This window comes from Penicillium alfredii (assembly GCF_028826965.1).
Source record: "Penicillium alfredii strain IBT 34128 chromosome Unknown utg000011l_segment0_segment0, whole genome shotgun sequence".
NCBI classification, from domain to species: domain Eukaryota; kingdom Fungi; phylum Ascomycota; class Eurotiomycetes; order Eurotiales; family Aspergillaceae; genus Penicillium; species Penicillium alfredii.
In genome coordinates, this window is record NW_026622708.1 from 2,228,669 (window position 1) to 2,252,993 (window position 24,325).

At 52.6% G+C, this 24,325-nt stretch overlaps 10 protein-coding genes across 10 annotated transcripts; 4 read left to right on the forward strand and 6 right to left on the reverse strand.

Annotated features, from left to right (window-relative positions):
- Positions 1–54: 54 nt before the first annotated feature.
- Positions 55–4,075, reverse strand: thtA (the record flags this gene model as incomplete). The annotated part of the gene is made up of 5 exons (XM_056659784.1): positions 55–1,491; positions 1,545–1,717; positions 1,780–3,322; positions 3,382–3,496; positions 3,567–4,075. 5 exons carry the CDS (start codon positions 4,073–4,075, stop codon positions 55–57), a joined length of 3,777 nt encoding a protein of 1,258 aa, XP_056508077.1.
- Positions 4,076–5,319: 1,244 nt separating this feature from the next.
- On the forward strand, positions 5,320–6,649 carry NUU61_009260 (TBC domain-containing protein; the record flags this gene model as incomplete). Its single annotated transcript, XM_056659785.1, has 2 exons — positions 5,320–5,527; positions 5,583–6,649. 2 exons carry the CDS (start codon positions 5,320–5,322, stop codon positions 6,647–6,649), a joined length of 1,275 nt encoding a protein of 424 aa, XP_056508078.1.
- Positions 6,650–6,932: 283 nt separating this feature from the next.
- NUU61_009261 (Yip1 family protein) lies at positions 6,933–7,986 on the forward strand (the record flags this gene model as incomplete). The annotated part of the gene is made up of 4 exons (XM_056659786.1): positions 6,933–6,977; positions 7,029–7,083; positions 7,181–7,889; positions 7,950–7,986. 4 exons carry the CDS (start codon positions 6,933–6,935, stop codon positions 7,984–7,986), a joined length of 846 nt encoding a protein of 281 aa, XP_056508079.1.
- Positions 7,987–9,596: 1,610 nt separating this feature from the next.
- On the reverse strand, positions 9,597–11,732 carry NUU61_009262 (TFIIB-type zinc finger domain-containing protein; the record flags this gene model as incomplete). The annotated part of the gene is made up of 7 exons (XM_056659787.1): positions 9,597–10,450; positions 10,516–10,654; positions 10,727–10,832; positions 10,923–11,173; positions 11,259–11,368; positions 11,430–11,520; positions 11,628–11,732. The coding sequence occupies 7 exons, from the start codon at positions 11,730–11,732 to the stop codon at positions 9,597–9,599; spliced, it is 1,656 nt and encodes a 551-aa protein (XP_056508080.1).
- Positions 11,733–12,295: 563 nt separating this feature from the next.
- NUU61_009263 (Eukaryotic translation initiation factor eIF-5A) lies at positions 12,296–13,048 on the reverse strand (the record flags this gene model as incomplete). Its single annotated transcript, XM_056659788.1, has 4 exons — positions 12,296–12,360; positions 12,418–12,550; positions 12,611–12,877; positions 13,037–13,048. The coding sequence occupies 4 exons, from the start codon at positions 13,046–13,048 to the stop codon at positions 12,296–12,298; spliced, it is 477 nt and encodes a 158-aa protein (XP_056508081.1).
- A 222-nt stretch (positions 13,049–13,270) lies between these two features.
- Positions 13,271–15,469, forward strand: NUU61_009264 (putative GARP complex subunit (Sac2); the record flags this gene model as incomplete). Its single annotated transcript, XM_056659789.1, has 5 exons — positions 13,271–14,110; positions 14,168–14,462; positions 14,511–15,295; positions 15,348–15,383; positions 15,431–15,469. 5 exons carry the CDS (start codon positions 13,271–13,273, stop codon positions 15,467–15,469), a joined length of 1,995 nt encoding a protein of 664 aa, XP_056508082.1.
- A 178-nt stretch (positions 15,470–15,647) lies between these two features.
- On the forward strand, positions 15,648–17,036 carry NUU61_009265 (NAD(P)/FAD-dependent oxidoreductase; the record flags this gene model as incomplete). Its single annotated transcript, XM_056659790.1, has 3 exons — positions 15,648–15,959; positions 16,052–16,646; positions 16,702–17,036. The coding sequence occupies 3 exons, from the start codon at positions 15,648–15,650 to the stop codon at positions 17,034–17,036; spliced, it is 1,242 nt and encodes a 413-aa protein (XP_056508083.1).
- A 449-nt stretch (positions 17,037–17,485) lies between these two features.
- Positions 17,486–20,379, reverse strand: NUU61_009266 (FTFMHR domain-containing protein; the record flags this gene model as incomplete). The annotated part of the gene is made up of 8 exons (XM_056659791.1): positions 17,486–17,698; positions 17,746–18,535; positions 18,596–18,720; positions 18,779–18,829; positions 18,884–19,006; positions 19,060–20,137; positions 20,197–20,251; positions 20,304–20,379. The coding sequence occupies 8 exons, from the start codon at positions 20,377–20,379 to the stop codon at positions 17,486–17,488; spliced, it is 2,511 nt and encodes an 836-aa protein (XP_056508084.1).
- A 262-nt stretch (positions 20,380–20,641) lies between these two features.
- Positions 20,642–22,436, reverse strand: NUU61_009267 (uncharacterized protein; the record flags this gene model as incomplete). The annotated part of the gene is made up of 5 exons (XM_056659792.1): positions 20,642–20,779; positions 20,839–20,957; positions 21,019–21,373; positions 21,433–22,070; positions 22,136–22,436. 5 exons carry the CDS (start codon positions 22,434–22,436, stop codon positions 20,642–20,644), a joined length of 1,551 nt encoding a protein of 516 aa, XP_056508085.1.
- A 267-nt stretch (positions 22,437–22,703) lies between these two features.
- Positions 22,704–24,198, reverse strand: NUU61_009268 (class-II fumarase/aspartase family protein; the record flags this gene model as incomplete). The annotated part of the gene is made up of 2 exons (XM_056659793.1): positions 22,704–23,987; positions 24,058–24,198. 2 exons carry the CDS (start codon positions 24,196–24,198, stop codon positions 22,704–22,706), a joined length of 1,425 nt encoding a protein of 474 aa, XP_056508086.1.
- Positions 24,199–24,325: the final 127 nt, after the last annotated feature.

Consider the following 24,325-nt stretch of genomic DNA (forward strand, 5'->3'; position numbering starts at 1 on the left):
ATTCAATCGAATTCTTTCAGAATGTGCCTTGTAAATATCACAGGTAGTAGAAATTCACATCTCGACATGCACCATTTGCCGCAACCATCCTATGACGACCTCATAATGATTAGGTGACTCCCCCAACACAGCATAGGCTGCCTCACGGAACCAGTCGACCAGAACAACAGACGATTCAGTAGCTGCATCTTGTGAGATGATCAAGTTCTGAAGGTATTCCGGACCACGCTTGGCCAGAGAATCCAGGATATCTCCATCGACCTCAAACCCTTGGTCCGAAGCCATGACAGCGGCAGAAAGGGATGGAGTATACATCCTGCGCGATGACGAAGATGGCCAGATGCTTGTATCCCTTTGGTACAAGTTCTGGAGGAGACGGAGGAGTTTTGTCTCAGGCTCCTCGAGAGCGACCAACTTGTAGACCGAGCCATTGAGGCCGAAGCCATACACCGGAGCCCTAGCCGGGAAGAACGATGGGACCCTAGAGCCAAGAGCAAGCCTGTTCAGTGACACAGGAAGCTCTGCCCTGCCGAGGAAGGGTGGAAGGGTTTGATCGTCAAGTTTATCCTCGATGTCTTGGAACATCTGGACAGTGCCGCTTCTGATACTCACGTACATGAGGCTCGGGTTGTCGGTATCGAAGCAATGGGACAAGCCATCATGCTTGGCCACACCCGTGGCGCGCCGAACTAAAGTGCCATCGGCGATAATGTAAATCATCGTCGAGTGTCGCGAGGTTGTAACAATCACAAGGTTGTGGTGCACTGACAACGCTATGGCTGGAGAGGGCAGGGGGATTTCGGCATCGCGAGTCCATCTCGTGGAGGAATTGCTGGATGTCAATGGTACAACCGAACGTCCAGTGCCAACGAGCAGACTATCAAGGTAAGATGCCATGCAATGAACTGGCCCGGGCATCACTTGCATGTGTTTGTGAAAGCAGTCAATCCGGGAAGGATTTTCAGGATCTCGAGCAGCCTTTAGCAGGACTACCCGGCCACGGCGTCGGGTCTGATCTTGAAGGTCCACGAACGAAGTGCCAATCGCGATCAAGTGATATTCCTGACCGTCACGCTGGGGAGTCCAGTCGAAAATGCAAGTGATAATCTCTCCCATAGACGATTGAGGTCTCCATGGCTCAGTATCGTTATTCATAGCAGCCCTGCTTCGATGGGCTACAGGGACCTGCGACTCTGGGTCCACGAACTCGATATAGGACTGCTCAGTGCGCTCAAAGGGACTCTGGGGATCCTCGGTGCTGTCGATTGTATAGGACACAATGAGACTGCGCAGTGCTTTCGAATAAGTGAGTCTTTTGGCATTGCCCGGTAGACCAATCCGCCGAGGGACGGGTTTGGCCTTTTCGTCGAAGGCGCACAGCAGAAGCTCTCCATCTGCAAAGCAGAAAAGGCAATTGGACATGAGTCCTGAACCTATCCCGGGGTTTTTGACAAGTTCAAAACCGTAGAGCGTCACGGGAAAGTAAGCAGGCTGGTACTCGGGTCAGGTCACTGTCCCAAAAGGGGCGATATAGTGAAACTCACATTGTTCTGATCTGTGATCCAAACCCGCCAAAAGAAGAAATCGGGCGGACTGTCGCCCGGGCCATAGGCCACACGCCAGAACTCAGTGCCACAAGTAAACAGAGCATAGTTATCTTTACTCTGGAGCCTCAGGGCAGTTCTCCCAAAGCGTCGTGGCTTCTTTTGTTTCAGCCCTACAGGTAAACCCAGTGTTTAGCTATATATCAATACCAAAAGAAAAGCGAATTCAACTCACCGATGATAGAGGAAGCATTAAAATCGATCTCGAATGGAACGAGTATGCCACTCCGCAGACCGCAGAATAGGATGGCGCGCAGAGATCCACCCGAGGCAGTCCGGATGACCGCAAGGCTCTCGATCGCCAGAGAAATGTCGTCTGCGACATCAATTGAAATTTTGACGTCGATAAGAAATGTGGCGGTGTCATTCTCAATGTAGAAGATAAGAAGCGTTCCCTTGCCAGTGCCCATAAAGACAAACACTCCATCTCCAAATGCCTGAATCAAGAGACAGATGGGCTCTTTGTCAATATTGAGAGGCTCGCCGAATTTTGATATACCGACAGTCTCCCCAATCGGGTCTATCCGAGCGAAATGAAGACTCATTTCATTGCAACGTCTAAATGCAGAAACCACCAGAGAACCCGGGCCATCGACAGCGGCTGTGATAATCGCATCGCGGGGCTCATACTGGACGCGAGTGTTTGACGATAGTTGGTGGGGAACAAATAGGTGGATTGCTTTTTCAGTGACCTGAACAATCACTCCGGAGGGCGTGCATCCAGCTGCTAGTGTCTGGGCGGTGTCTAGCCCCGTTTCCTCTTCATCAAGGGCACTGATACCATCTTCGAGATCGGGGTTCATAAAGAGAAGCACGGAAGACATAGGATGGGAGAGAAGAACATAAATGCCGCCATTGACGTCGTTGGTCATGGCCCACATGTCCCGAATGCTTAACAGATCACCGAGGGGAGCTGTCACGCCCACTTGCGCCTCTATGCCATGTCGAAGCTCCGTGATTGACCCACAGCCCGAAGTGGATGCGGAGCAGACAAACAATCGATCGTGCGCTATGTCTTTCTCCGAGGGGTCATATATTTCCGAGGGTACAACCACTGCATCGAGCATCGGAGCCCAGTTAAGGAACCGCTGCACACATTTTGGTTGATCTCGAGCCTCCTGAATGAAGAGACCACCGTCGCCGGTCTCTCCAGCTGCGAGGATGAAATCAGCACCCTCGTGGCCCACATCCAGGACATCGAAGGCATTGTCAACACCACATTCTAGCTGGCCCAACGAGGTCTGGCTCTCGAGTTCGGCCTCATTTCCAAACTCCAGATAGTAAATCCAACCATCTTCTCGACAGAGGTAGATCCCATCATAGTGCTTGCTGTACATCAAATTGCGCGATGGTCTCGCCCAACGGGTCCACAACCCAGCTCGGTCAGGCTGCGTGTCTGGCAGAATGCTGGGATACCTCTTGGGTGTAGTCAAGTCATGGGTCTGGTAGACTATCATGGACGTAGGTGTGATGAGTAGAAAGGCAGATTCCTTGGTCAATGGAACAACCATGGTCGGCAATCTGTCCTGGTCTCGGAGCTTGATCTCCTTGATCTCTGGACGTCGCGTGCCCTGGCCCTCTTTCCATTCGTAGATCACGGCCTTCCCCACTCCATCCTGGCAGGTAATGAGAAGCAAGATGATCCTCTTGTCATCAGCTGATTGAGGATATAGGAATTCCATGAAGAGAATATCACCACCTGCCATGTAGAACCTTTCCTACAAGAAGAAAAGGACTGATGAGCTTTGAATATAAGAGATCAGAGGGAATGACTTACATCACTTATCGGATCCAATTTGTCCCCAGCTATCTGTTGTTGCAGATCATCAGGAGACTTGAGCCAAAGCATGCCAAAGTATTGGGTTGCTGCGCCGATAGCAACTGCGCGAGACCTAAATATCCAATTAATTGACCCTGCTTGTGGCATAGGGGCGACAAGAGAATGGTAGAAAGTGTACTGACTTGGGATCCACAGCCAGGTGCGCGCCATACTTCTCAGAGAGATTGACTTCACTTGGCATCGGCCGGTAGTAGGTAAGGAAGGAAGCGCATGAAGTTGAGTAGTAAATGAACAGAAGAAACCTTTCATCCAAGGCCAGAACTAGAATATGAGCCGGTGAGTTGTCAAGATCTAGATCAATCTCATTTCCCACAGAGCTACCAGGATTGAATGACGAGTCGCGGGGGAGCTGAGGATGCACACCGATGACCTGTGCTCCAAGGATAGATCCAGTCATGCCGGCCAGATTGATTTCAGCTACAGCATCCAGCTCCACAAAGGCGACCGCCTCTTTGATCTGGATGCATCGCTCACTGATAAAAACCACATCACTGTGGGATTTGCTTCGGATGCGAGCCGGGATGATGAATCGAAATGTGGGACTGGGGAGAATAGACTGTTTCATGAGACCCTTGATATGACGCGTTGGACGCGTCCGACGCGTAGTGATCTCTTCCAGTTCTTCATCCATTGTGGGTAACAACAAATGCTGAAGAGGGGTGTAGATATTGAGATAGGAGGAAATGAATGAGGTTGTGGAAGTCAAAAATGAAGGCAAAAAGAGGCGTAAGAATGGAATAGAGCACTTAAATCAAAAGCCTAGGAAAATAGACCTAGGATTCGTGATCCGTGAAGGGAAGAAAACTGGGAGATGGGAAAAGAGAAAGAAAGTGGGCTGCGTAGGTAGCAGTCAGGTGGAAAAGGTAAAGCACTGAAGAGGGAAACTCAAGAGGAACATTCAAGAGCATCGATCTTGGTTCAGAGGGTACCTTGCACTTGAGAGGGCAGGGGGGAACAGCAATCAATCCATCGTCAGGCTAGATATAGATGACACATGGACCATAGGCACATCAGCCTCGATTGATTCTTCTCACAAGCAGACCAAAGCAAAGAGCTTTGAGTTTGCTTCAATGGACACAGCTTATAAGCCCTAGAATACATATGTCAATATAGGAAGACCAGGCGGGGCACAAGAGGGGGATATAGGCCTTACTTGTATGCGGACACCACCAATCCGACTTTTAGGTATTTTATTGTGCTGCGTCCTAGAAGCTCTATTGACCTCTGAGCTTCAAGCAGAGACAAGTTTAGCTATAAAGGAATGCTCAGGGAGGAACAAAGCCAGCGTCTCCACCAGCTATGCACAAGGCTTATCGAGGTGGGGTGAGATGGTAGTACCGGAGGGGACTGTAGACATTGAAATGTCCAGCATGAGCCTTAAGCAAATGCTTTTGACCCAGTACTTCCCCGAAGAGACACTTGGAATTATTCCGGTGGACGCATTCAAGAACATCGCGCGCAAACATACGTCGGAAAACATGTCATCACGTGTATGCCTTAGGCGATATTGGGTTCTGCACCGCCCTCGTTCTGCTGCGGTTTGCAGCTCTCCTGTAACCTGCCTTGTCAATCATCCATCTGAGAACTTGACACACGAAGAGACCGAAGACAATTTCCACATATTCTTGCTATTTTCCATTGAGGTTCAAACAATGATATGGTGCTTACAGCAGCCGTGACAGCCAGGATCCATCTACAGCAGTCCGCTATAGATAACGCCATATAGCTAGATTCTGACAGACACCAAAGGCCATAGCACCTGCTGGATGGCAGATAATTGAGACCTTGACCAGAGCTCTTCTTGTCGATACTGGCTGTTGATCCACTGTTTTGCCGAACCGCGCGTTGATAGTGAAGCAACCGTGACCTCTGACAATGGATCGTTCCCGGTCAGCTTCCGTTGATGATGAAAAGTTTTCAGCTGCATCTGAGCAGTCGTTGAGATTGCGCCAAATTTCCGAGGCCAGGGCTGAGAAAGCAGAGGCGATTCGCCATGCATGCGACTCCCATGACCTGAAGGCATTGATATCGCATGCCACCACAGAAGGTGGCTTGTTGGAAGATGAATTGCGACAGATAGCATGTGAGCTCATTCAGGAAGTTGATAGAGAATGGACTGGAGTAACTGGGTGAGACAGGGCCGATCTTGCTTCAAAGCGATGAACACGCTCGGCGACACAGCCTAAAGCCTCAAAATGAACTACCCCCACACGCCGACGATGACCAGGTCCAACTTGATGTCCATCGGTCTTTTGTCTATTACCCAAATGGTCAGTATATCCCGGTGGTAGGATGTCTGCATCGTGGCATCAATGCTGACTCGAGCCCAGCTCCGGAGGACGAGCTCTCAACAAAGAAAGAGCAATTATCTGACCTTATTACGCAGGTCCTGCGAAACTACCCAAGACTATGTTATTTCCAAGGATATCATGACATCGTCCAGGTCTTGCTCTTAGTTTTGGGTAACCAGAAGGCTGCGCCAGCCATGGCACAGCTATCACTATTCCGCATTCGAGACTATATGCTCCCCTCGCTTTCACCCGCCTTGAAGCACCTCCAGCTAATACCCGCAATAATTGAAACGACGGACCCTGCATTGCGGCGACATCTCGGCAATATCCAACCATTCTTTGCTCTTGCCGCTACCCTGACCTTGTACGCCCATGACATCCAAGAGTACAGTGACATTGCACGGCTTTTCGACTTTCTCCTAGCTCGGGAGCCAGTCGTCACTATCTATCTCTTCGCGGCCATCATTCTCTCTCGCAAAAAAGAGCTCTTGGAGATTCCGGTGGAAGAACCAGAGATGCTTCATTTCACGCTTTCAAAACTCCCCTGCCCGCTTGACCTCGATAGCCACATTTTGAATACGGCCCAATTGTTTACGGACCACCCACCAGAATCGCTGCCCTTTGGGGCCTGGAAGCGTATTCCTCGCTACAGTGTACTCAAGACCTCCCGAAACCCATTCCACAAGTACACAGTAGAAGAAGCAATGCAACTGTTTGACCAGCAGACACGGCAGCTACGGAACGAGGAGCGCAGGAAGCGGGCAGTCGAGTTCGCGTGGAGTCACCGGCGTACGGTAGGGTCTGTGGCACTGGCGATTCTGGTCGGGGCAGCATCAATATACATTCGAAAGAAGGGCCTTGACACGTCGATTTGGGCATTTGTTGGCCGAATCTACGCGGCGATCAAGAGCTAGTATGGACTGCGTACACTATTGCAATGGGATGGGCGTCAACGGGATTGAAGAAGCCAAAAAAAAATGACAAGAATGGATTTAATCCTATTTATTTAACCCTCTCGACTATTCTTGTAAAATCATTGGCAATGGAACTACGAAAAATAGCAAGCAAGGCTGTTGAACGAGCCTGTCAATGCCGTGTGTCGTGTGGCTTGCGTGTGGCGTTATCTGTCCGGGGGGAGCCGATGTGGACACTTGGAACCGTCCTCCTCCCAACTCTCCCACTCCAAATACATCCAACATGGCAAACCGAGGCTACGACGTGGTAGTAGACGTGGATGCCGAGGTGAGAACCGGTTGATTGACATCTTATACCCATTTTATCCTAACGCGCTAGAAGGGTGACCTCGGGCATACCGACCTGCAAGAAGACCTCGAATTCCACCCCTCCAGTGAGTTGCGGTCCTCTCCTGAGTCTCCATTTAAAAGACACAAAAGCCACTTTTACTCCAGACCGCTGACCGTTGGGATGTAACCCGCGCACACCAGACTTCGAGAGCGACCAACGCAACGCCAAAGCGCAGGCTGACTCCAGCCCGTTCCTGGGCGGCGGACCATCACGCGGTGGCCGGGACCGATCCCCTGGCGGCACGCCGACCAAGCACAGCTGGTGGTCTCTGCACTACTACGAGCAGTTTTTCGACGTCGACACGAACGAGGTGCTGCGCCGCTGCGTTGCCGCGCTGTACCCGCGCACCAACTTCCTGGACGTGCTGGAGGGCAACGCCGACCTGTACGGCCCCGTGTGGATCGCGACCACCGTGGTGGTGATTTTGTTTTTGACGGGGACCATCTCGCAATGGCTTGCGCACCGAGACCAGTCTCATTTCGAGTATGACTTCAAGCTGCTGTCTGGCGCTGCGGGCTTGATCTACGGGTACACGGGCATCTTGCCCATTGCGCTGTGGGGCGCGCTGCGCTGGTTCGGCAGCTCGACTGCTGATCTTGTCGAGTGCTGGGCTCTGTATGGGTACTCGAACCTTGTCTGGATTGGTGTTGCCCTGGTTAGCTGGAGTCCGTTGACGGCGCTGAACTGGGCCCTTGTTGGGGTTGGCTTCGGCTGGACCGTTTTCTTCCTCTTGCGTAACCTCTACCCGGTCTTGAATGCTACGGATGCCAAGGCGAGCAAGATCCTCTTGATCTTGGTTGTGGCACTGCATGCTGGTCTGGCTATTGCGATCAAGGTTCTTTTCTTCGCGTAAGTCTTACCTTGTTTTTCTGTTGGTTTAAGACTCGTCTGCTAACCCTCCCTCTCTAGACATGCAAGCCCGGTCGCGAAAGGCAAGGATTCATAATGACTACAACGATCACGGCCGGGGAGTGCGGGCCAGGGTATAAGCGAGACATGGAGATGACGGCATTCTCGTGGGGTGCCAGAGTGGACGCCCGAGACTTGTTTCGGCCGCACTTGGTTTTGTTCTTATGGGCGCGGTCTTAAACCACGCAGTGTATTGTACCTGTATCTATCACAGACTCTGAAGAAGAGCGCGGGAACAATTCGATATTTCTCTTTTTTGAAGTTTACACAATCGAGATCATGGGATTGCAACTCGTTTTTGTCGAGAGGAGCCAACTATAACAGCGTGACTGGCGTGACTGTGGCCGTATTGATTATTTCATCATTTCTAACGCCATTTCATTTGTAAACCTCTCCATGTCACATTCCAATGTCCCAGATCTGGACTCTGCCCCACAGCACACCGAGCACAACACCGATAAGCGAGTCGTCTATTTGAGCTTCTTCTTGGGACGGAGCTGGTTGGTGTGGCCGCACTTCTTCTTACGGCAGTTGGTGGCACGAGGGGGGAGGCGGGCCTGTGAGGGGTACCAGTCAGCATTCGATGTTCGTTAATTCCTCGCCTGATCATATAGAACGGCAAATAACAGATCGAATGGAGAGTAACGTACGTAGCACTTGCGGCAGATGGACTTCTCGCAGTTGTACTTGGAGGCGAGGGCCTTCAGGGAGGGCTCAATGATACCACCACGGAGACGCAGGACAAGGTGAAGGGTGGACTCCTGTAAAGAGACAAATCCGTATGTCAGCCACAAGCCACCGAGACAATCGCTCAATTTCCTTCTCATCGATGTTGTCGAATAGACCGTATGATCGGGCGAGTCGAAACCTCCAATCCAACCGGTTCCAACCCTCAAATCACAAGGGTATGCAGCGAGTCCTCATACCTTCTGGATGTTGTAGTCGCTCAGGGTGCGGCCATCCTCGAGCTGCTTGCCGGCGAAGATCAGACGCTGCTGGTCCGGGGGGATGCCCTCCTTGTCCTGGATCTTGGACTTGACGTTGTCGATGGTGTCGCTCGACTCGACGTCGAGGGTAATGGTCTTACCCGTCAGGGTCTTGACGAAACTGCATCGAGCGGTATTAGTCCATGTTCTCAATTTCCTCCACGTGGGTGTTGTCGACGGTCGGTGGCGGTTGGGCAGGTCATCGTGCGCGCGCGGAGGGAATTGGGGATGATCAAGACCTACATCTGCACTGGAAAGACGCGGAAAAAAGAAAATGTCAGCTCATGATGTCCTCAAGAAACATAGCGGGAACTTTGACGGGGTCCATTAGACGTACTGGTTGCGAGTTTTCGTTGGTGTCGGCTGTCGGTCGCTGAGAGTTCACGGCGGAGGCGTGGCTCAATTTGAGGATTTCTCGCTTAGCAAAGGTGGACCGATGCCAACTGCCCTAAGCCCTAAGTGTTTCCATTTTGGTCTATGCACGTGCTCTCATGGGTATTTTCTCCGCCTTCCTCTTCGGTCTTGGAAACGAAGTATGGGCAGAATTATTGTTTAGTAGATCATTGACTCCCTTATGGTAGAGAGGCAGCACTATTAAGACTGGTCCTATTATTGCCAAATTCCCAAATTTCGCTACGCACTTCTGTGTATGGATGAAACATCACCTGTCTTCATCCACCCCCAGTTCGGACAGTTGTCCATCCACCTCATCCAGCGCATCGCCCATGTCCATGTCCATTTCATTATCAAGATACTCGGCACGTCGCTGGTTTTCCAGCCAGCGTGCAATCCGAAACTCGCCCACGGTGACAGCCCGTATCAAGGTTGGCAATGACACTGCGGCGAGCTCTGCCGCCAATTCGTAAAAGGCGCGTGCAGGCCCGGCGAGTTGAGACTCCCATCGATACCGGCGATACCATGCCCCAGGTCGGGGCACGTCTGTCTCGTCCTCTTCCAAAATGACACGCTTGGGCTTCAGGTCCTGCATGACTGATTGTAGTAAGGCCTGGAGAGCTTCATCTGTGTCACTAGTAGCGGCTGCCGTCGAAGCAGCCGGAGGATTGGACTGCGCCTCTGCCTCTGGCCGGTTGATAGGGAACATATCGGCAACTCGGTTCAGGACGCGGGGTGTATCCAGCCAACTACTTTCGTACCAGTCCATGTACTCGTCCAGTTGATCGGGCGTCATAGTGAGCACGTCTTTGTCTGTGAGTTGGACCACATGGTCCTTGCCAATCTTCCCACCCACGCGCTCGTGGTTATTGAAATGTCGCTGGGCCCGCTCCCATACTGACCAGTCCATGAACTGGGCCCCGGGCTCCCGGTTGGTAGCGGGGTATCGCTTCAAATCGTCCAACGGGAAGAATAGTTTCGTGGCAATGACAGTAAGCACCACCAGTTGAACCTCAGGAAGATGATAAGGACTTCTGCGAAAATTGCCCCGGAGCCGAGTCGGATATTCATATGTGAAGGCAAGCAGCTCTTGTAGTTTTTTGATGGCCTCGTATACCTCCACTGTAATTGCGTTAGCACAAGTCACAAAGATACTCGAAGAGGGGGGGGGGGGGGGGAGTTCATACCTGGGATAGCCAGTCTCTTTATGATCCGGTAGAGGACTAGGGGTGAGTTTAAAGGAGGAATTGCGAGTCCGAACCGACGTTGATAAAAGAGTGAGATTTCCAAGACCCCGCGGTGAAGATGCTCGGCCTTGGGGAGTTTCTATTGAACAAGAGTCAGTTGCTTCTTCCGAAAATGTAGAAACAGGTCAGCCACGGGAGAAAGAAAACGTACATTAACATCTAGTATTGAAACAAGTTCTGGCGGAAGCTTGTCCCTCATCTCGCGAGGAACGATGGTTAAGGCCCGAATGTAAGGTACGTCCTGTCGTATGATCATGCTGATTGAAAATCACAATATCAGAACAGATGTTACCCCTGCAAGAGCAGAACCGCGATTTTTGCCCCAATAAGATCACTAGTAGACGTACCGGTAAAAGTCGCTCACGCATATTGGAAGTCGCATCAAGAGCGCCGCCAGATAACAGAGAGCGACGGAATCGAGCAGACGAGGCCACTCGAGATACTTTGATCCCGGCTTAAACCCCATCTCATCGAACTCATCTTTGTCAGTAGGCTGTGAGCTGAAGAGCTCGGGATCTTCATGTTCATCCTCTGTAGATTCGTCAATCCGAAGTGAGAAGTCTTGCAGTCGTAGAGCCCATAGATCGCGAACAACCGCCTGATATAACTGGTCAGCTTCTCGAATTCTTAGAATTTGTCTGGCACACAATAGAAAGAGTTGTGCATAGACTCATTAGACTGACATCGAATGGCTCGGGAAAACCGTGATCATGCACCAAGGCATGGCATTGTTTCCAGAGGATCAACTGATAGACCTGCAGAAAAAGGGTGTATGCCTGTCGGCCATGATAGGCTTTTTTGTTCCTGAACGTTAGCTCAGCCAGTGACTCTCTGGAAGAGTACACGAGACATACTCTTTTTGGATTTCTCGGTGGTTTCTTTCTTCACCCGATGCTTTTTACCCTGAGTCCCGAAATCATCCGGGTCTTCTTCAATTTGTCGGCCCTGCACAGAAGAGATTAGCCCATGATCCCCTATCATTCGCTTGCAGATTGAATAATATAATATGCGGAGACAAGAATGCAAGACATCAGGCGTCTTTGTTTGCATACCTCCTGCAAGTGGCCGCGCCGGCAGAACCACAGTCCATTGTCCAGATAGTATCGGATTTCACGGCATCCCTCTTGGCCGCAGACCCCTCGGGTAACGTATTCCATGCCGAGGCAATTGGGTCATGCTGGTTCGAGGGGAATGTTCGAAGGGAGTGATCGTCCGTACATCAGTGGGACGTTGAAGGTTCCGAACTTTTTTTTTCTGCCTCATTCCAGGTGACCGCCGTTTCTTCACCACACTATGCTGTCCCAAGTCACGTTGATATGTTCTGACATGAACAATTGACGTGAATTTATTTCGGATTTAGTGTAAAATCAGAAATTACCCTTCGAGCTGATAATTACTACCATACTACGCGGGAGAGAAAACAAAACCGCTCAAGCAAGAGTTCCACATTTATTCATTCGTCACACTATCATAAGATGCTGGGACTCAGAACTGGTCTTCGGACAACACATATCATGCCAACCAAAGCAATTCTTCGCGGTCCAACCCACATCCAAGGCCAAAATGATGGATAGAGCTTGATGTAACGGGCAACCCGTCCACGGCTCAAGCAATCATATCCTCTACTGAACCATTGAAGAGGAATTTTTGGGGGGCATTGGGCCCTTTTGAAACATAAACGGTTGGCATAACAGGTAGGAGGTCCAGTGGGGTATGGCGTTTATTTAGGGGCCTCCTTGGCGTCAATGGGAGCCTCCTCACCCATGGCGGTCTGGATGACGATGTCTGCAGAAAGATATCAGTATTGATGAAGATGATGAATCACCCAGCAATGCGACTTACTGAGGTCCTTCTCCTCTTCCTTGAACATGCGGTGGATGCGCTCGCCAAGGTCGTTGTCGGGCAGCTTGACGTCGTCCTTGGTGTCACCGTTGTCGTTCATCAGGGACAGGTAGTCATCGTCGGTGATGTCCAGCTGCGTCATTGTCAGTCAACCGTTTCTTTTCAAGTCTGAGTTGATATCCGGGCCACTCACAAGCTGGTACTCCTTGCGGGAGACGTTGGGGACGTCCATGTTGTGGGTGGAGGGAGACAGATCCTCCAGCTTCTTGCCGGTGAAGATATCAATGGCAACCATGTGAACCTTGGCGTGACCGTGCTTGCCGGTCTTGGAGGTCGACATTTCGACGATCTTGCAGGGGCGGCCCTTGATCACGACGTGACCGTTCTTCCGCAGAGCAGAGCACTGCATGGGGAAGGTGGTGGACGCGCCGGCATCCGCCGACTCGAAGGTGATATCGTGCTAATTCGGATCATGTTAGTGGCTATGAAGGAAATCGAGTCTTGGGTGAGACCAGAGAGGGGCGACTCGGGTGAGAGAGGAGCCGCATGGATGCGGGGCAAGAGACAAAAGGCAGCGCATAGGCAAGAAAGAAAAAAGTTCGGAAGAACAAAGACATACCTCATCGGCCATGGTGAAGGGTTTGTAGGAAATGAGAGATGTTTTTAAAGGGGGAAGAGAGGACAAAGATGGGGAAAGAAAAAACGAGAGGAGAAGAGGAAAAAGGATTTTGTTCCATTGTGGCTGGCGGGGTCGCTACGTCGCCCGATTAGGTTTAGTGCCGTGTCTCTGCCTGGGGCGATCATCTGGACCTTCGTGTCTTCTCCTGAGCTTCCCTTGAAATTCACGAAAACCATGTGGCGTGACCGCATAGCCAGTCAGTCGCCTGGTAATCGCAATGCTTCTCTTCCCCGATCGCAATTATCCAGTCCGTACAATGGTCGGGCCAACGCCGCCCGAGCTTCCTCGACCTCGCTTTTGCTGACTCCAAGTGACTCGACAACCTCTCTCCCGGGAACGCGTGCGACCAACGGGTCTCCTGTGAAGCAGATTAGTGCCCAGCAACCGCGACCGGCCAATGTTCCGGACCCCTTGGAGGTTTTACGTGGAATCATCGGGAAGGAACATCATGCGGAGAAGAACATACCGGAATTACTACCGCAAGAACGACCGACACAGTTGGTGGGAGCAATTGATTTTGACGGGCTGAGCCTCGAGGAGTTTCTGGCCAAGGAGGAACCGACGCCCCCAAAACGGGTCCAGGATAGTCATGTCAACGCCCAGACTATTCAGCAATTCGAACAAGAGCGCGACAAATTCCAGGACCTGCATACATCCATCACGGGCTGCGATGAAGTGTCGAAATCGGTTGAGGAGTATTTGAATGACTTCCAAATCGAATTGGGGGCCGTGTCAGCGGAAATCGAAACCCTGCAAACCCGTTCTACACAGCTTAATGCAATGCTGGACAATAGACGGAATGTCGAGCGGCTGCTTGGACCGGCTGTGGAGGAGATCAGCATCTCTCCCAAAGCCGTGCGGTCGATTGTCGAGGGTCCAATTGACGAGAACTGGGTGCGATCCCTGAATGAAATCGATGCTCGTACAACCGCGATTGAAGCGAAGGCGTCTTCCTCGAGCGGTTTCAAAGCCATTGAGGATGTACGGCCGCTTCTAGTAGACGTGAAACACAAAGTGAGCATCCACTGTCACAAAATGGAAGAATTGAGTCCGAACTGACTAGAAGCGCAGGCGATCGAAAGGATCAGGGACTACTTGGTGAAGCAAATCCGTGCGATGCGGTCGCCGAACATCAACGCGCAGATTATCCAACAGCAGCGTCTGGTGAAGTTCAAAGATTTATTCAGTTATCTTGCCAAAGTACATTCAAAACTTGCAGGCGAGATCTCCCAGGCGTATATCAATACGATGCGCTGGTATTATACTTCCCATTTTAATCGCTACCTTCAGGCACTCGATAAGATCAAGATCTTCCCGAGCGACCGAAATGAAGTCCTTGGAGGTGATCCATCTGCACCACGGACAGGTGAGACTTACTCTTGGATAAAACAATGCGGCCACTGATTGTTGGTAGGAAATATTCTTTCAAGCGGCCGAGCTGGTTCTGTGGCGCATGATCCGTTCTCCTTGGGCAGACGCATTGATATTCTGCGCGGCGGAAACCACCAGGCAATATCCTCATACTTAGCGGAGGAGGATCACACTTTCCACGGAATTGAAGTCCCCTTCCGCAATTTCAACCTCGCTGTGGTAGACAACATCTCTGCCGAATACTCCTTTCTCACCGAGTTTTTCTGTGCCCAAACATTCGATCAGATATCCCGTACAGCCGTTGAGATATTCCTGCCGGTTTTCACACTCGGCAAGAATCTTACGAAGAAGCTGATAGAACACACTACGGACTCGTTGGGTATCTTGATGTGTGTACGCTTAAACCAGTATTCGGCCTTCGAACTCCAGCGACGCAAGGTGCCGGTCGCGGACTCATATGTGAATGGCACCAACATGCAGCTCTGGCCACGGTTCCAGGTCGTCATGGATTACCATGGCGAGTCGCTCAAGCGTGTTGGGTCCAATACGGGGCGCAGCGCAGTGTCTGCTCTCTCGATCGCGGGCGGCGATGACCTCAAGCAGTCAACGGCGCCACATTTCCTCACCCAACGGTTTGGGCAGCTTCTGCATGGAATCCTCGTGCTCAGTAGTGACGCCGGCGACGACGAGCCCGTATCTAACAGCCTTGCCCGACTGGCCGCAGAATTCGATTCACTGCTGGCGAAGCTGAGTCGAAACGGCACAGATGCAAAGCACCGGGAGCGATTTTTGTTCAACAACTATTCATTGATCTTAACCATCATTAGTGTATGCTACCCTACGGGATTTTTAATGGGTTTATGCTCACTGGACATCACAGGATACCCAGGGCAAATTGGCCACCGAGCAGAAGAAGGTAAGATCTTCCACCCCGGCAATGCAAGCTCGAACTAACGCGTGTAGCATTTGGATGAGATGCTCAAGAGTTGCAGCAAGCGCTAGCAGTTGAATTTAGACCTTCTAGATACCAATTTCTGGACATAGCGAACATTGAATTAGCATTGGGGCTCGGTACTTTTCTATAGACTTTGTAAGCGACGTCGGGGATCGGCGCGGTCTCCGATTTCGCGTGGGGTTTCCCTCCTTTATCTTCCTCGGTTTCATCCTCGACTCTGCGCCAATGTCATCGCGTGCGGTTCTCACATCCAAGGCACCGCAGCTCCGACGATGCTTCTCTAGCACGCGTGGCGCCAATGCAGATTTCACACATGCAGTAAGTGCGCGCCGTCTGCCATGCCCGCGCTGTGTTGCGCGGGCCGTGGTGCAAAGTCCTCGAATCAAGACCGGCTCAATTGACTCAACGCAGGTTATCGGCGCAGGCGTCGTTGGACTGGCAGTCGCCCGGCAACTAGCAGTCCATGAAGGTACATCGACGATTCTCCTGGAACGGCACGATGCACCGGGGACCGAGACAAGCAGTCGCAACTCCGAGGTACATTTCTTTCAACCCGAAGCCCCACGACGATGGATAAAACCTCAAATTCAGTTAGAAGCAAAGTGAACAGACTGACATGTTCACCCCAGGTGATCCATGCCGGACTCTACTATCCCGCGACTTCCCTGAAAACGAGCCTCTGCATCCGCGGGCGCAACATGCTCTACGAAACCTGCGCCAAATACGGGATCCCACACCGGAACACGAAGAAATGGATAGTCGCACAGACGGCAGCGCAGTGGGAGGCGTGTCTGCGAGTACACAAGCACGCACAGGCCCTCGGCGACGCACCAACACGGCTGGTCGGGCAGGACGAAGCGCGGCGGCGCGAGCCAGACGTAAAAGCCGACGCGGGGATCGTCGAGAGCGAGACAACAGGCATTGTCGACAGCCACTCGCTGATGACATACTTGCAAGGCGAATTTGAGGACCGGGACGGAGATTGCGCGTTCAAGACGCGGGTAACAGACATCCAGCGCGTGCCGGACGGGTACCAGATCACGGCGGTCTCCGACGAGGACGGGTCCGAGACCTCCATTACCGCCGAAACCCTGATCAACAGCGCCGGCCACGGCGCCTGCGCCATCAACAACCTCCTTCTTCCGCCCGACCGCCACCGCGTCCCGCACTATGCCAAGGGCACCTACTTCTCCTACGCCGCTGCGGCCCTCCACCTCCGTCCTGGTTTACCCGGCCACCTTGCCCGGCCACGGCGGCCTCGGCACCCATCTCACCCTAGACATGGGCGGCCGCATCCGCTTCGGCCCTGACATCGAGTGGGTCGACGATCCATCGGATCTTCAGCCGAGTCCGGCCCGTTTGGAAAAGGCATTGCCGGAAATCAAGGCGTACCTGCCTGGCGTGGATTTGTCTGCCATTGCGCTGGACTATTGTGGTATTCGTCCGAAGCTGGGCCGCGGCGGTGCAGTCAATCAGGGTACGGGCTTCCAGGATTTCGTTATCCAGGAAGAAGAGGGGTTCCCCGGGTTTGTGAATCTGTTGGGTATCGAAAGCCCTGGACTGACGAGCTCTTTGGCGATTGGTGAGATGGTTGACGGCATTCTTTATCGCTGAACGTTAAGGATATGCATAACCTTGGGTGTCTTTGCATCCCTGGGCTTTGGTTTTGGAGCGGCATCACAACCTGAACTTGATGTATATATTCTTTTGCGCACAGCCTGTTTATTGCATATAGAATTTTAAAAGCGGATTTTGAATACTAATCAGGTACTGCTATGATCATGTTGGCTTCTATGGTGGTGTTAACTGCTGTAATCCTAAATATCGATGAGGATATTGAAGAACCGCCGGCTACAATGCCTAATTCCAGGATACGAACTGCATCGCCTGATTACTTTCCTGGATTTGCCAGCGGGTGTATAGATCATCTCTTCGTCCAATATTACTTCTCTCTCGCTCTCAAAAACACAAGAACATATTCATGATCGCATAACATAGGAGTCCACCATCTCAAAACTCCACAAAGAAAAGCCCGCGGAACTTCTAGCCCGGGTATACCAACCTCACTCGACATCCATGAGCACATCACTCATGATATGCAGCACATAAGAAAACTTCCTAACACCCCACTTCCCAGAATCCTTGAGGAGACCCGCATAGTCCAAGAGCACGCGGCGTGCCGACTGGTACCCAGGCTGGAAGGGCACGCCTCGGAGATAGATCGGAGCGCCGTTGCGAATGAAATTCACGGCGGAGTCATCAGTGGGCGAGAACGCCTGACTACCCCCGGATCCATGAAACTCGTGAAGCCCTCAGTGCCGACCTGCGGCCAGTCGACGTCGTCCATCAACTCGATGGACCCGACCGCCGGGCCACTAACTGTGGTGGAGGCGGTGTTGGGGAGCATGAAGGTGTACAGGCCCAGCACCAGGGCGGCGGCGAACAGCGAAACCACCGAGTGGAAGGACGGCTGGTCGGAGGCTTTGCGGTTGGTCATGGCTTTGTAGATGTGGGCGGCGTGCAGGCAGGCGCGCCGCGCAGCCGGGGTCTGCGACCATTCGGCGATGTCATCGAGCGCTTTCTGTGCGGGGCCCGGCCCGGCCCGGCCAGCGGCCAGCTCGAAGATTTGGAGATCGGCTGTCAGCGTCATGCACATGTGGTGCCACATTATGACGGCGTTGGGGTTGAGTTGGTCGAGGGTGTCGGCGTAGTGGCGGGCGAGTTGCGATTGCAGTGATGGGAGGCATCTTGCACGGCCGTCCATGGCGTATGTGTGGCAGGGTGCGAATGGGTAGCTGGCCCGGTTGGAGAGTAGGCGGTGATAAGCTTCTGATTGACGCAGTTGGACCATCGCGAGTACGGCCTGGATGCAGAAATCGTCCATGGGCCCTTCAAGCTTGGGGATATTAATGTTTTCTGACGGCGCCGGCACCGTCGTCATTAGGATGCGGTTTCCGCCTTGAATGAGTTGCGTCCAGCGCATTGGCGAGTGTGCTTGGAAGAGCGCCTCGTTGCATGGGAGAATAAGTTGGATCGAGTCTGGTACAACGATTGGACTCGTGGAGAGGAACGATGAATACCAAGAGTCTAGCAGCAACAGCCCGGCTATGATCCTATTCCACCTCATCATATTAACACCCGCATTGATGCAAATGACAAGGCATGGACGTTACCTTTTGGCAGACTCGACTTTGCTCCATGCCTTCCATCGCGTCTCGATGTCCGGCACCGTCTCAAACAGACTCATGCCGAGAATTTGGCCTTCTGTAGCTGCGAATAGCCCGTGTCGCTGTGCGATCTATTATTTATGGTATTAGCACCATGGTTGACAAGGATAGACTGAGGTTACGACTCACCGATATGAGATTCACATAAAGCATCTGGCATTGTTCCAGGTGCCTTTTTTCCTATACGTCTGTTAGCCACGGGGGCCCTATCAACACATTTTTGCATATTCATACCCCAGTCAAGGCAGCGAGATTCAAGAATAGCAGGGCCGTAGCAAAAGTAGACACCGTGCCAGTTGGACTCTCGATGCCCACTGTACATTTTGTTAATTCGGCAGATACTTCTTCTAGTACGTTCTAGGATGATAAAATTAGCATCTAATTCCCGGGAAGATGAATGAGACACCCACAGTGAAGTTTCTCGAGACAAAAGTCGTTGTCCCCTTAGTCCCCAGCAACATCATGCCAATAAGGCACATCACATAAAGAAGTGGCAGACGCGTCTTCTTAGCAGAGAAAGTTGGCAGGTGCACAAAGGGCACTAGTGGATGAAAAGTGCGAAAATAGAGATCTAATGCCATGTCGAGGATTTCTGCCGGAGGAAAGTTGGGGAAGGTAATCGAGGAGATAGCTGGAGAGACGCCGCTCGACGACTGCATCTGGTGGACTAGCGGTGCTTGGCCAAAAATTGCCTGTAAGCGTCGTTTACAATCCTCGTCCACGCCACATCGCGACCCTTCAAGCATAATGGGCTCAGTGGAGAGGTTTAAAGAATGCACAGAGAAAATGTTGTCCAGATCACTGCCGGCCATGTCCTGCCACAGAGTGTTCATGAGCCGGCCGGTGTGGTTCGACGGGGCCAGCCAACAGCGCTGTACTTTGGCAAAGCGTTCATTGGGGATATTTTCGCCTCCAGATTTGCCGCTGTCAACGGAATGTCGGGGCTGCGGGTCTGGCGAGACTACAGGGTCACTGATCAACGGGAGATGGCTATCCTGCATCAGATCGAGCGAGCCGGGATGAGAGCCGCTATCAGCGCGGGGCTCGAGCCACATATGAAGCATATCATTCGGGTCGGCTTCAAATGCCATGCCGGCTCGGTGTGAGGTTTGGTCAGCAGGAGTGACCTCATTCCACCCGAAATACGGCTGCTCCTCGTTGATCATCATGGGATTGATATCAGGCTCGGTCCTAGCCTGATGAGCCGAAATATCGGCTAGGAAATCCAGCGATGTCGGCGGTATCCCCGTGGTCGAAAGGGACATATCGCGCGACGTTGAAGAGAAGCCGGTTAATTGATGCGCGTCTGCGCCAATCGTTGGCAACAACTGAGCACCATCTCCTGAACCAGCCATTGGCGATGCACCAGTCATGGTGGAGACTCGCCGGTTGTGCGGGTGCTCTGCCGCGGCACCCCGGTTCCTCGTTGCAGAGGCTATCGCGGCATCTTCGTTGTTATGGCCCTTTGCATGCCGACTCAAGACATCGCTAAAGACGGATTAGTGTGGTGATTTGCAAGCCCCAGCATAATGTACCCGTTTGCTTACCTTCTAGAAAATCGCTTATGACAGACATTACATTCGTATGGACGTTCTTTGGTGTCTGGAATTGCAAGTTAGGCCAAGCATGGTTATCGCGAGGGTACTTGACTGACGTGACCGCTCATGGCGCTTGAAATGCTCTGTTTTCTTGAACCGGCGGTCACAGATGTTGCATTTTCGGAGGACCATGACGCTCGCAGTAAGCGAGAGAAGCTTACAGAGTAGAAGGCATACTCTCGAGAATAAACCAAGGGAAATCTCCAGAAAAGCCACAGATGAACATGGAGAGCCCGGGGGAGGGGAAGGTTAGTCAGCGACTGGTAAGCCGACGCATTGCCAGGGCTGTCCAGACATTTCTTTCCTATCATTGACCGATGGTTTAAGGCGTTGGGATTTATCTGATCCTATGCGAAAGACTACCTAGTTGAATTTCAAGTACTCATCCCGTTGTCTAACATGATTTCCTCCCCGCCCACTCGGCCAAGCGGGCATCGTCGTAGTACGTGTCCAAGCGCTGTCTGCGCGCCTCATTATCCGCCTTGACCTGCTTCAGGATATCTTGAATATGAGGGTACGAGGAGAATTTGTCCTGAGAATACGACAAAAGAAATTAAGAATGGCCATGATCTCGGGTTGAATTGAACATACCGGCAGAGCATCCCAAACCTTTGGGTCTGTTCCTTGATTCTTGAAGGTCCCGCAGCCTGTACGGGCATACTCCGTGAACAAAAATGACCGGCTGCTCTCAATCATGATAGTCATTTGATCTGCAATGGTCAGCTGGGATTCTTTTTCTTTTTTGAGTCCTGGTGACGCGGAGACACCCACTTTCAAGAATCTTCCGAGGCTCGTTCACCTGGTTTCTCATCTCATACACATAAGCGTCACTGAAATTGCCGTGCGGCGTGTGGCTGATCTCCACGCTGCCTCCGCCGGGCAGGAACTCGTCGGAACGGCCCAGCCCGCTGCCATACAGACACGCCAGGAACTCGGTGGCCGAGTTTCGGTGGAAGTATGGGAGGCGGAAGGTGTTGGATGCCACGTCCCACCGCGGTCCAAACCAAAGAAAATCGGCCAGCGGCGTGACGGGGTCGCGAGATGGAGCAGTAAGCACGCAGTTCACGGATGGGTCGGTGTGGTCAATGGACGTGGCGTTCTGGGACGAGAACTTGGTCAAGTCATACTATAAAGAACGGTAAGTTGGGGGAACCTCAACACAGGCGGTACTAAACAAGCACAAACCTTATACGGAACGACATTGCCATGCCAGGCAACTATATCGAAAGGGCTATGGTCCTGCTCGATGGCGTTGTATATCCCGTTCGCCTTGTTTACAATCGACCAGTCCTCGTGCAAGTTCTCATCGATATACGCCACTGGATGCAAGAAGTCTCGAGGGTTCGCCAACCCATGTCCTCCCAAAGGTCCCAGATCCGGCAGCTCCCATCGAGACCCCCAGATCTCAGTGATATAGCCCCGAGCCACTGAATGACCAGGACCCCGCCGCACTGCAAACCGGATCCCACGAGGAATGACACAGATCTCACCGGGCTGCAGGAACAACTTCCCCAGCTCAGTCTGGATGTCCAGGTTGCCGAGCTGGGCCACGAGGAGGAAGTCTCCATCGGTGTTGCAGAAGGCACGGTGGTCCATGTCGGCATTGATCATGAAGACATATAGGGCGATACCCTCGCGCAGGTTCGGGTCTCCGCTTCCGCCCACAGTATGCAGCCCGTCGACGAAGTCTATCTTCTCCTGCTCCGTGGGCAATGGAAATGGCGCCCATTCGCCTTGTTCTGCCAATGTTGTGACCTTAGGGTTGAGCGTGAGAAAGCAGTTCTCGATATCTGCTTTGTGTGGAATATTGGCCTTGTAGCCGTCTACACAAATTAATAGTCAGTCTGGATACGAGATAAAACTTGATACTCCCAAAGAAAAGACGTACTGTGTGCTGCAGCCGGTCGCACCCGGTACATGTAGGTGCTGAAGTTGGCATGCCGTGGGGCTGCAAATGCCGAGTATGTGATGCCCTCTGTATACAGACCGAAGCGGGATTCCTGGGGGTTGTTTTGTCCCGCTGGTAGAGTTCCGGGGATGACCTCAGACTGGTGACGGTTTCCAAACCCTGCCTGGTACTCGTACGGGTCGTTATCTCGGGTTGGCTTGCGGGTCATTGTATCCGTGTAGTGAAAGACCTTCTGTAGGTCTTTGACCGGCTCTCTCGGTTGGACTGGGGGAGCAGACATTTTCTCTTGATATTTCTGATGTGACTTTGAAGCAAACAATTAGCACGGTATGGGTGGGAAAAAGCTGCTTTCATTTATAGCGAAGACTTTTCAGCTGTCTGACTCCACGAGGTTAGGGTTTGGCAGCTCCCACATCGCGGCCCACATGGAGCTCATCTTGCGGGGCCATGCGGATGTGGAGAACTTGACAACAGCAAGACAAGATCAACCTGCTATTTAATATGTTAAACTCTATATGCAGCTGTAGTAAACGAGAATATTGCCTGGCTAATCCACAGCTAGCACGTCGTCCACCATTCTCGTCGACGCACCCAAGTAGTTCACCGGGTCGCAAAGCTCGCTTAGTCGTTCATGGCTCATCTTCGCAATGACCTCGTTCTTCTCTAGGAGACACTCCAGAAGACTCCGCTCTTTCTCAATGCTTTCTCGACAAGCCTCGTAGACAATATCATGAGCTCGTTGGCGGCCGACATGCGGCGCCATCCCCATCATGACAGCCTCAGCCACAATCAATCCTTTGGTAGAGTGAAGGTTCTCCAGCATCTGCTTGCTGTTCACCGAGAGACCTGATAGCGCAAAGTGTGTCTGTGACAATGCCCCAACGGCAATCAAGAAGCTCTCGGGGACAGCCACCCACTCCAAATGCCACGGTCCCGAGGCGCGTTCAAAGTCCGCCACCATGCCATCGAGGACCAGCCCCGCGTTCGAGCGCAGGATCTTGGACGCGGCCAGGATCACCTCACTGGAGATTGGGTTGCGTTTCTGCGGCATTGTTGACGAAGCACCCCGGTGAGGCACGAAGGGCTCGGCGACCTCGCTCAGCTCGTTGGACGACATGACAATGATGTCTAGGGCCAGCTTGCCCATCGAGCCGCCCATCAGCGCGAGGAAATTCACTATCTCTGCCACGCCATCGCGGGCCACGTGCCACGTTATCGGGGGGTCCGCCAGCCCCAATTCCGTTGCCAGTGCCTTTCGCACGCGCAACCCGTCATCGCCAGACCCCAGCGACGCAAGCGAGCCAGCCGCGCCACCGAATTGCACCAGGAGAGTCCGGTCTCGCAGTTGCTCCAGCCTCGCCAGATGCCGCTGGAACCCAGAGAGCCAGACGGCACACTTGTACCCAAAGGTCACAGGCAGCGCATGCTGCAGATGCGTGCGCCCAGCCATGGGCGTATCCTTGTATTTATCCGACAGCTCACGCAGCGTTCGAATGACATCCTTCAGAAGCCGTTCAACAATAGCCAGCCCCTCTTTCATCTGGAGAACGCTCGCCAGGTCCATGATATCCTGGGTCGTCGCGCCCCAGTGTACATACTTGCCTGCTTCGTCGCCGCAGATCGCCGACAGCTGGCGCACCAGCGGCAGGATCGGGTACCCGACGATTTCGGTCTCGTGGCGCAGCCGGTCGAGGTCCAGGCTGGATTCTTGCACTTTGCGGGTCACCATGGCCCCGATCTCTGACGGGATCACGTCGCATCGAGACTGGGCCCGTGCCAGGGCGGCTTCTGCGTCGACGCAGCGCCGGATGTATGCTTCGTCATCGAAGACCTGGTTGAGTTGTTAGATGAAATTGAATAATTGGATAAATCGAATAGATGGGCCAATGGATCAGGCTTACCTTGCGAATCTCGTCTGTCCCGAATAACGTCCGAAAGATGCTCGAGTCGATGGCACTGACCGAACCTATGCATCTCCGCCCGCTGGGTACAGACACGCCGGACCGAGCCCGCGTTAGAGGCCGCACAAGCCGAGTCAACATGGACACTGTGTATAGTGGAAGTGGATGCGGAGCGTGTTACACTTGCAAGCCACAATTCTGCACTTAGACCCCCGCAGTAAAAGGGACTTTGTCGCTGGAGATACCGGCGAAGTTGTGCTATCACCGA